We start from the raw sequence: 11,635 nt of genomic DNA, 5'->3' as shown, positions 1-11,635 counted from the left end.
CTATATGCATAATTACTTATATTATCAGTCTGCTTATACCGTAAGTTCACAAGGAATTTAAAAGCAAAGAAACGCCAAGAAAATTCGCCATATCGATATTGAAAACGTTTCGGAGTCCAGCTCCATCATCAGTTCGAAAAACTATAAATGAATAAAATCATATAATGAGTCAAAATTCTAAGACAGACATAAAACTTAAACAAGACCTAACATTAGGTCTTGTTTTCATTAGGTCTTGTCCTGTTTTTCGATATAATGTTAGGTCTTGTGTAGGTTTTATGTCTGTCTTAGAATATTGACTTATAATATTATTTTATTCATTTTTAGTTTTAGCTGGACACCGAAACGTTTTCAATATTGATATGGTGAATTTGCTTGGTGTTTTCTTTGTTTATAAATTCCTTATATTCATAATATATCATTATAAATCCAGATTAAAAATTAATAACAGTTCGTTAATACAGCGTGAAATTTATAGTTGGAAATTATTAATAAACCCTGTATTTGTACGTTAAGCATAGCTAGCCTTATTTAATATGTACGTTGAAAGTTAAGAAAGTTTATTTGGTGAAAGTGAGGCGCAGGTGCCACTTCGAGGACCTGAAAATCAGGTCACATGTGTAAAAGACTTTCAATTCTGACTCATACTTTTTGATCGAGTGATGGTAAATTCTTTGAAATTTTCATTCTAAGAACTGTTTGTTCTGTGAGTCACCATTTGACCATATTTCATTTAATTTTATGGTAAATTTTATTAAAGAAAAAGAATGGAGTTTCATGCGCAGTGCAGCGATTAAATTATATATGAAAAAATAGCGAGAAAGTAAAACCTTAAATTATGCACACGCTCGCCAGTAATTTTGTTGTCATCAATTAGTCACAAAATATAAATTCCGTTTCCCGATTATTTGAATTTTTAAATTACTGTACCATGAGAAGTGTTTGATCAGATATGATATATCTTTCTAAAAATAAATATAAAATTGCTATTAAATTATTTCATTGTTTTATGTCATCTTTATAATGATTCTATCTATATTCAATCGTCAGTTATGGAAAGATCGGGTTCCAAAGGCCAAATCCCTTGTGAATCAAGTCACGAAAAGTTCAAGAATCGGCAACAGGCCATGGGCCTATGTCTTCAACGCCGACACTTCTATTCTATTCTATTCTATTCTATATGACTTCTTGTTTAGAAGGAAATGTTTAACTATCGAAAAGATTAGGTTTCCCGTTGCCCAAACATCGATAATAAAAAAAACATTCAACGGAATATGCAACCTATCCTCATTTTCCTTATTTAGTGCCTCTAGGCTTGGGCACTGACCTCAAAAATGTTGATAATCGAAATGATTTCATTTTAACAACAATTAATCTTCATTTATTTAACGTTTGATGCCGGACGTTGAATTTTCATTCCACCATGCTACTCCACATTCACATATCCGGACATGCGCACATAATACGCTTCTCTGGATACGCGGATATAATGAATATCTTCACATCATAAATATCCTTCCTTCATATTCTTCCTTCATAAATAATTTGTTCTAAACTTCAATAATAAATCCTGCACGTCAGAGGTCAACTTGTGATGATTTATGGTGGTTATTAAACGCAAGTCGTTCATTGGTATCTACGCAGCCCAGCAGGAAATTAGGAAAAGTTCTTGTTAGGGGGAAATTCCCAGTTGAATTACGTCTGTCATTGAGACGAAATTAAAAAAAACAGTTACTTAAAAAGTTATCAATACTAATTTTATTTTATAAATGGCTGAACTTATACTCGTGAACTTATAACAGACTTTTTATCGCTTTTAAGTGAATAAATTTCTAGGTTTGGGAGAACTTTCGAGTTGAATTTAAAAAGTTATGAATACTAATTCTAATTAGAAACGGCTGAACTAATATTCGCGAAAATATTACGGACTTTTATCGCTTTAAAATGAATATGTTTCCATTTTTGGAAGAACTTTCAAGTTGAATTTAAAAATTTGTGAATACTAATTCTATTTTAGAAACGGCTGAATTCATACTCGTGAAATTATGAAAGATTTTTTTATTGCTTTAAAATGGAGAAATTTCTTGGTTTGGGAGAATTTTCGAGCAAAATTTTAAAAGTTATGAATGCTAATTCTACTTTAGAAACGGCTGAATTGATACTCGCAAAATTATAGCAGACTTTCTATGGCTTTAAAATGAAAACATTTCCAGGTTTGGGAGAACTTTCGAGATTGAATTTAAAAGTTATGAATACTATTTCTATTTTAGAAACGGCTGAACTGAAACTCGTGAAATTACGGAGTCCGTCATATTTATGGCAACGGATGTTTGCTATATAAAAATTAATTGGTTTCTAGGATACATTTCTTGTGTAATGAAGCCTAATATCATCTATCAATTTATCTATTTCATATTGCAGAAGTCTAAGGTGTCTAAATTTACTATTACTTATAGCAGTAGATAGAAATGCACTTGTAACCCTTCATGAAACGGGTGACAGTAGTTCAGTCATTGCAAAAAAGCTCCAAATTCGTCGTGAAACTGTGTGGAAGGTGGTAAAAAAATTCAAGGAAACTGGTGAAACATGCAATCGACTTGGTCAAGAAAGGAAACGAAGTGTCCGAACAAAACAATTGGTCAAAAACACGAGGGAGAAGTTGAGGAGAAACCCTCGTCGCTCAGCTGCAAAATTGGCTGCAGAAGCAGGAGTCAGTCAGACATCAATGCGTAGAGTCCTCAAAGATGACCTTAAAACCTCCCCTTACAAAATGCAAAAGAGGCATGAACTAACTGACCGTCATGAACGAATGAGGCTCGAAAGATGCCAGCCCATTCTGGGTCTCATTGAGGATGGCACGCTGCCCAACTTGGTGTTCAGTGAAGAGAAAAAATTTGACATTGAACAAAGCGTTAACCGTCAAAATGACAGAGTTTGAAGTCGGGATGGATCTATGGCGACCAGAACAGCAACACGACGTCAAAATCCCATGTCCGTGATGTTTTGGGCCGTGGTAACCACCAATGGGAGTTCCACACTTGTTTTTGTCCCCTCAGGAGTGAAATTGAACAGTCAGCGATACATTTCAGACATTTCGGAAGCTGTGTTGTTACCTTGGGCCAGTAAACACTTCAACGGCTCACCATGGAGTTTTCAACAAGACTCTGCCCCATTACATGGCTCAAACATGACCCAAAACTGGATTCAGGGTCACATCCCAGCGTTCATTAGCAAATATGAATGGCCCTTAAGGAGCCCTGAGTTGAATCCTCTCGACTTCTCTGTGTTGGCTATTTTAGAGAGTAGGGTCTGCAGAACACCTCATGATTATTTGGATAGCTTGAGGTCTAAATTGATAAGAGAATGGGACTTGATCCGTCAAGAAATGCTGTGTGTCTCCTGTGAAGCTTTCCCGTGTAGATTGGAAGCCGTCATTAAAAATAAGGGCGGTCATATTGAATAAATATGTCTGAGAATTGCTTAGGTAATTCTTGGCTACTAGCTAATCTAATAAAAAAAACAATGCACCTGTTTCTTTCATGAGCAATAAAAAAAACATGCGTTGCCATAAATGTGGCGGACACTGTATAACAGACATTTTAGCGCTTTAAAGTGAATAAATTTTTTGGTTTGGAAGCACTTTCGAGCTGAATTAGAAAAATATTAATACTAATTCTATTTTAGAAACGGCGGAACTGTTTCTAGTGAAATTATGACAGACATTTTATCGCTTTTAAGTGAATAAATTTCTTGATACAGAAGAACTTTAGAGTTGAATTTAAAAGTTTATGAATACTAAATCTATTTTAGAAACAGCTGAACTGACACTGGTGAAATTATAAGAGACTCTTTATCGCTTTAAAATGAATAAATTACCAGTTTATGTTGAACTTTTGAATTGAATTAAAAAGTTATGATTACTAATTATAATATTTAAGAAAATGCTGAACTGATATTCGCGAAATTATTGCTGACTTTTTATCGATTTTAAGTGAATAAATTTCTAGGTTTGGGAAGAACTTTCGAGTTGAATTTAAAAAGTTCTAAACACGAATTCTATGTTGTAAACGGCAGAACTGTCACTCGTGAAATTATTACAGTCTTTTTGAAGCTTTAGAAGGAATAAATTCTATGTTTTGGAGAACTTTCGAGGTCAATTTGACGATTTATCAATACTAATAACTGACTCTCGCGAAATTTTTACAGAATTTTGCCGTTGTTACTTAAATGCCTTTCTTGGGTTAGGGAGGAATTTAGTACTTAAGTACCAGAAGTACTGAAATTAAATTGAATTATGAAACGATTTGACTCTCGCGAAATTCTTTCAGAATTTTGCCCATGCCATTTGTCAGGTTTTCAGAGTTATAGAAATGAAAATGAAATAACCAACGCATATTATAATGCTAGCCTTCGCTGGAAAATTATTTCATTTTTATATGGTATATCTTCAGGAGGCATCGGTGTTTTTACACTTTTCATGCATACAATAGTATTAATATCGTAATATTACAATAATAATAATTTATAGTAGAATATATTTCGGAGCGCATTAATTCATTGAAAAGTACTTGAAACCGTCAAAGAAAATTTGTTTAGTAAATAAAAAAAATTTAAATTAGGGGAATTTAAATTCCTATTAATTAGCATTATACTCCACCAGCGTATGATCAAGGCGTTGCTCGGGCTAGGTAGGTTATAAAATTCGGCAAATCTTCAAAATATCAAAATCTTCCAGTTTTCGAAATAGTTTCAAAATGAAAGGATCCAGTTAACTCCAAGAGGCAAGTTAATAAGGCGAACTAGTATCCTAATTATAACATTTGCTTAATTTGCCTGAGTACAACAGATCCAAGAATATACTGCTTAATTCCGTTATTCTAAAATTTGCAAGAAACAATTTTCACTGCACTGCGGTGTTCTATTCTAAAAGTAGTCCACTGAGCAAACGTGGATTGATGTGTAATGGTTTCAATGCAGTCGTTATACTTATGTACCGTTGTACTTTCTATTTTAAAGCTGGATTAAAAAAAGAAGACTTCTTTCTCAGAAACGGGACTTCTTTCTTAAAAACGAGACTTGTGTCCCGTTGTACTTTCGATTTTTAAGCTGGATTAAAAAATAAGACTTTTTCCCAAAAATGGGACTTCTTTCTTAAAAAGGAGACTTTTTTCATAAAAGGAAACTGCTCTAAAAGCCAGAGAAGAACCTTAGTCGCTCGCAACAATTACAGATGCTGTACTTTGTTCCAACATATCTGGCTTAGAGCCGGCCAACCGCCGCCCAGCCATCCTCCTCAGCCTATTACGTAGCCGTCTGAATCGCGCAATGAGAAATAGTGGCATTAAAAACCTCCTGACATCTGGTGACTCGTATTAGGATCTTTTATCAGAAAGTATGTTGAGGTTTTTCTTGTTTTCTTGTACATGAAAAATTATCAGAAAGAAACCTCGACGAGCAAGGGAGATTTTTCAGAGCGCATTCATTTCCGAGCACAGATTTTTTCTGATTAGATATGATGCTTGGCATGGCAACTATGTCATGCTTGTGGACAAATTATTCTCTATTAAACTTAAGAGAAACATAATTTTGTTCTACTGATGATTTTTATAAAAAGAAGCAAATGTGGCGTGGATGAAAATGAACACAGGGACGACGAAACCAATTGTAATTTAGATTGACGAGCCATACAATACCGATAGCCTAAGGAAATTGCATGTATTTTGTTAATATTCAACCAATTCTGGGGATAGAAACTATAGAAGATTACATATGATTGATATCCATATATTCATTTATTAACGGTATTGTTTCATATTATTAACTTAATTGCTTTTCCTTCCTTTATGTTTGCAGTGAATGTAAGATCAGGAATATTACTCGATATTTGGGGTATAAATTAACACCAAGGTATTGGTACCAAACTTTTATTAAAAAACACTCCAATAAAACAGAGGAACTTAAGTTCAACAATAAATATATTATTTAGAAGATGGCATTAAATCGCTCGTGTGAAGTTTTAATCCCCATAATAATGGCTGTAATCTTAAAACTAGATAAATTAGTGCAATAAAATCAATACACAAATTAAAAGTGCATATCATACTTATATTATATTAATTTATTCCATTACACCACGGTTTTTCCTAATTGCTTCAAACGGGCACACGAATTGATATAATTATTGGCTGTTCAACTCACGCCATATCAACTTTGCAACTGTCAAAAATGATACTAATTCTTTAACAAAATTTTGCCGGAAATAACCTGCTATCGAGGACTAATAAATAACAATTAACATTATATATCTCAACCTTAATCTAAATTAACTTTTTACCTAGACTATTTCGACTGAGTTGCAAGGTAGTTCATCGTCGTCAAGTTTGTATCATTTGAAAATTTCAAGTGCTCGTATTCTTTTGTAGTAAAGAATATTAATATGTTAATCAATGTAGGAAAGAAGGCTTTCTGTTCAAGTCTTCTCACTTCTCTTCGCATCTATTCTGCACACAACGCATGAAGGGCACGATCTGGATGATGAAGAAAGATATTTTTAGTATTTTTTCACGAATCAAAGCAGAGTGAAAAATACTTTCAGCACATTTATGCAATTAAATATTTTCTCTGCGAAAACATATTATAGGCTACTACACAAAATCTCTTTTTCACTGGCTACCAACTCATACTGTTATGTGAATAACATTTTTGCAAAACATTTCAATAACTATTTCATATAGACAATATGAAAAATGTATATACTATCATTCGCTTTAGCTACTAGCATGTACTGCAATGTGAATAAAATTTTGCCAAAAATCAGCAAACAAATATTTCACGTGGAAAATATGACAAATTTAAAAATTATCTTTTGCACCGATTACCAGTATGTATTGCAATGTGAATAAATTTCTCTGAAATCTTCCTCAATCAAATATTTCATGTGTAAAAATATGCCAAAAATCTATGAAAGTTTAAAATATTATCTTTTGCACCGACCATGTTGCGCTGAAGGAGGCCAGCATCACAGACGCTGAGGGCGGCGACGACGGAGCTCTCCATGCGGGTTCCCTGCACGCCCAGCCTCACGCTCTCCATGAAGTAGTCCGCCATCAGCCCCGTGCTGATGATCTGAAACAAATTCATTATTGAATTTAATTGAATTCTGTGCACTTACATTTATTTTATTGAATTGAATTGAATTCTGAAATTGTGACTTACACTTACATTTTTTATTTATATTTCACCGATCTAAAAAATTAGTAAATCCAGAAAACCTGGCACATTTACACAAACTGTCTTGACTCACCAATTGACTCAGCGTCAACTATCATGACTCATTAAATGACTCATCATCAACTGCCATGACTCACCAAATGAGCTTCGTCAGCGAAGCAGGTCAAAAGAATCTCAGCGGTCCTGTCCTCTTCTGGGCCTGGCATAAAAAGTTCAAAATGATCAGCGAGAATATCAATAAAACGTTCAAGGTTCAGATTCTAAAATTAATAACACACTTTATTCAAACGGAAACACTTTTGCCCATTTATAGGTTTTAAAGGTTTTTATAGTGTGTTTGAACTGAAGTTGAGTGCATACCATTTTACTTAGGATAAGCAAATTTAACTCATTGAAGCGAATCAAAGCAATTCCGAAAAAGAAGAGAATATATAAGAGGATACTAGACAATCACGATTCTAAATTATAAAACTTAATTTCCATCAGTGTTCGCACATGTGCATATTACGTTGCCGAACCAAAAAGTCACAACAGTCTTGGACGCTGGCATAAGGACTTGGTTCTGACATTTAATTTGCTTCAACTTTAAACGCATTCACGTCCTTCAGCTCTGTATTCTCTGCATTCACATTACTAAAATAATTACAACTGACTGAAACGAAGGCACTTATGCTGCAGCCAACATGTCTAGAATTATCAACACAATATATGCGTTAAGAAACAACATAAAACAACTATACCAGTATCACTGTTAATAACCTTTTAAATATTTCTAGTACGTTTTAAAAAGACGTACTAATAAATATATTTGTTAGTACGTTTAAATATTTGTTAATGATATCGCACCTTGGTAGGAGCTGATGATGGCCGCCACTCGGGGCCGGGCCATGCACCGGTCAAGCGCTGCAGTGACGCTGTCCTTGTTGGGGACGGGCGCCGGGACCAAGTCTCCACACGACTCTACTTCCATCCTGGAGGTTTAAATTTAAATAAATATATTAAAATAAAGTATTATATAATAAATATCAATGTTAGAAATATATTAATATATATAATTACATTAGATATATAAAAAATAAATATCAATTGTCAACAAACAATAATTATTATAATAAATAAATACTTAAAATAAAAATTTCACATAAATACATTTTCATGTTTCATTTAATTTGAGTGGCCAATATTACTGCTTAATACTACTTGTAAATATAACTGTACAGAATGTAATCAAAATTTGTAACTTTACGTAAGTGTGGGTTTCTTTGTATATCATATGAGCCATAAGAATCATTTATACATTGAGTCAGTGAACAGTTTACCCGTTTACAGCTACATGATCCTAAATGTATGTTAAATTTTGATACCAGATATCTTTAAATGTACATAAGAATTATTATTAGGACTTCCTTCTTGCATTCAATTCCACCTACGAGTTGCAACCCCGGCTCTGGATATCGATTTTTCAGGCTAGTAAAGGCAATTTCTAGAATTTCCTGTCGAAGTTCTAGACACATTAAAAATTTTATTGGAATATTAATAATAAATTATTCAGTTTTTAATTAAATTGATAACTTTTTAAAATCTAAAACAATGACTTACGGCACAACTATGAACCTCCCCTGCACTGCCACGACTAGGGATGCACACACGAGAAAAACAGCGCTCAGCATCTTGACGAGTTGACTGTGCAAAGCAATAGATCTATTTAATAAATAAATAGATAGATAAATAGATCTATATAGATCTAGTTAATAAATTAATAATTAACGAGTAAATCATTCAAAATATCATAATTACTGAGTTAATATTAGCTAATAATTAACTAATAACTTATTTTCATTTCAAGCATTGGAAGTAAAAATAAAATATTAAAAAAATTCTCAGGACTTGAAAGTACATTCGCATGTTAGCGAATGGACAGATTTTTTTGACTGACATTCGAAAATATAGTAACAGAGATAGAGAACGCATATGTACTTTCAAGTTATTGTCAGCATTATCGAAAGAATTATATTCAATGCGTAAGGTAATTTCTAAAATAGTTTTATCAAATTTTAAGTAATTATTGTAAAGAAACCAAGAATTTTTTCACAGAAATCATATTTAATTTACATGGCATTTTCTTTAGTTAAAATTTCTCGTTCATTTTTTACACTACTTTCACCTGAAAAAATTAATTCACATGATTGGGCACAGCCTACAAACTTTTTTTCCACGTAACTTCATTCGAACGAATTCGAGCTATTAGTGTAAAAGGAAACTCCAACTTACCAGATTCACAAGAACACTTCAAGTTTAATAGCACTACTTGCTTGTAATTTCAAGTTGTAATGTCCAGAACTGAACTACCCGAAGCCTTTTATGTGTTTGGTTGGCTGGAGCAACAGCAAATGCGTGACTCATTGTCGACAAAGACTTTCTTTGTATGTTGATAACGACAGAATTAGTTCAGGGACTTTCCCTCCTTTCACTTTTACTCCAAAAAATGCACAAAGTCTTGGTTATCGAGTGAGTTAGAATAATGTAAAAAAAATTTGAACTATAATAACATAACTGATTTTAGAGATAATGTTGGGGATTGAATTGACAGAAGAGAACGTAAATATATTCACAGATATTTTATATAAATTTTTCATTGCTTCAGTCTCATATGTTTCATCAGCATTATAAATAAATAAGCCGGCGTTAAGTCTGTCTCTTTCTCGTGTAACAAAATATTAAGCCGATTGTGAGCTTCTCGCTTAATTAATCTGATATGCAACAAAAAATTCCAGCTTCCGTTATGGATGTTTTGAATATGACAGTTTGGGATGTAAGGACTGGCAGATCAAACAGAAAAATAAGTGATAATCAATTGTTAAGCAAAAGAAAATAATTTAAATGTTTTATTTTTATTGAAAAACATGGCAGAGGCCATGGTCCAATCGGCTCCTATGTACAATCAAACAATTTCAATTATGTTAGGTACGCAGTACAAACACATTCATTAGATTTTAGTGCACCGTTAATCGACTTATTAAATGTATAATAATACAAATTCAATTCACTAATAACTACCGGCTTGATGTTTGTCCCGCGGGCCATTGCTAAACGGATCATGGAGGGAAGCTTTGCCGATTGCATTACTCAGCTTCGGATGTCACCCGTACTGTCCGTTATTCCCATTGCATTACTTCTTGTGCTAATAAATGCGTCTAAAATAGTATTAAATTCATATTTAATATGATATCTTCATTTATTGCTGAAATTCCTGTATCGCTTTACAATTTATTCCTCATTTTGCTTGCGAAAAAATGGGATTGGGTGAAAAGAAGAAAGCCTTTTTTCTTGATAATGAAATTTCCGGAGACATGCAGTAATATACTTGTCAGCTTGTTAATGGCGTTTCTTGCACAGAAATTGTAATGTGCTTATTAATGGTATATCTTATACAGAAATTGCATTATGCTTATTAATGGACCATCTTGTTGATAATTTGTGATGCATTTAATTGTAAACTTCGTATGAAGTCCTGAGCAACTCTCATGCTCCACTAGCTCCTGATGAACTTGGACATCGTGGTTGTTCTCATGAAGCTGTCATGATGAGTAATGATCACCTTGACACAATCACACTTCAGTTGAATATTTTCTTGATAATGAAAATTCCGGTTACATGCAGTAATATACTTGTCAGCTTGTTAATGGCGTTTCTTGCACAGAAATTGTGATGTGCTTATTAATTGCATAGCTTTAACAGAAATTGCATTGTGCTTATTAATGGGCCATCTTGTTGATAATTTGTGATGCATTTAATTGTAAACTTCGTATGAAGTCCTGAGCAACTCTCATGCTCCACTAGCTCCTGATGAACTTGGACATCGTGGTTGTTCTCATGAAGCTGTCATGATGAGTAATGATCACCTTGACACAATCACACTTCAGTTGAATATTTTAATTAATTAGAAAAGGAAATTAGCCTTAAATTCTGGGGGCGAAGGATAGATTCATTATCTTTCAATAATTTTGAGATGATGAGTAATGATTACCTAGAAACAATCACACTTCATTTGAATATATAAATAAATTAGAAAAGGGAAATTAGCCTTAAATTGTGGGTGTGAATGATAGATTCGTTATTTTTAAATAATTTTGGGATTGTGGGTGTTGAGGATGGATTCAATCTATTTTAATAATTTAATAGCGACTTAATCTGTTTTATTTACTTATTTCCTAATATTTTATGTTTCATAAATAACATTTAGTACTAAAATCACGTCATATCTTATCTTTTTCTTTATCAGGTCTCAATGGCAATAAATGCATTATGTGCGTTTTGAACTTAGCTTAAACACTTTCATTTTACCACAACTAATATAAGAAAGTATAAACAACCTCCCTAAGTAATAGCTAAAATCTCTTGCTAA

The 11,635-nt window shown here is 33.1% G+C and overlaps 1 protein-coding gene across 1 annotated transcript; it reads right to left on the bottom strand.

Annotated features, from left to right (window-relative positions):
- Positions 1-6,435: 6,435 nt before the first annotated feature.
- Positions 6,436-9,576, bottom strand: LOC108679832. The gene is made up of 6 exons (XM_018168559.2): positions 9,502-9,576; positions 8,830-8,913; positions 8,077-8,201; positions 7,368-7,429; positions 6,994-7,125; positions 6,436-6,527 (listed from the first exon to the last, which is right to left on the bottom strand). Exons 2-6 carry the CDS (start codon positions 8,898-8,900, stop codon positions 6,480-6,482), a joined length of 438 nt encoding a protein of 145 aa, XP_018024048.1. The 5' UTR covers positions 8,901-8,913; positions 9,502-9,576; the 3' UTR covers positions 6,436-6,479.
- Between the last annotated feature and the right edge of the window lie 2,059 nt (positions 9,577-11,635).

Source organism: Hyalella azteca, unplaced genomic scaffold (assembly GCF_000764305.2).
Source record: "Hyalella azteca isolate HAZT.00-mixed unplaced genomic scaffold, Hazt_2.0.2 contig10118, whole genome shotgun sequence".
In the NCBI taxonomy this organism is placed as follows: domain Eukaryota; kingdom Metazoa; phylum Arthropoda; class Malacostraca; order Amphipoda; family Hyalellidae; genus Hyalella; species Hyalella azteca.
Note: the sequence above shows the minus strand (reverse complement) of the source record. Positions and strands in the feature narration are given on the sequence as shown.

Excerpts from the sequence above, each read along its gene's own strand:
- LOC108679832 (XM_018168559.2), bottom strand. The coding sequence starts at position 8,900 with ATGCTGAGCGCTGTTTTTCTCGTGTGTGCATCCCTAGTCGTGGCAGTG. Across the intron at positions 7,430-8,076 it reads CATCATCAGCTCCTACCAAG|GCCCAGAAGAGGACAGGACC; the intron begins GTGCGATATCAT and ends TTTTTATGCCAG. Across the intron at positions 7,126-7,367 it reads TCGCTGACGAAGCTCATTTG|ATCATCAGCACGGGGCTGAT; the intron begins GTGAGTCATGGC and ends AATTTGTTTCAG.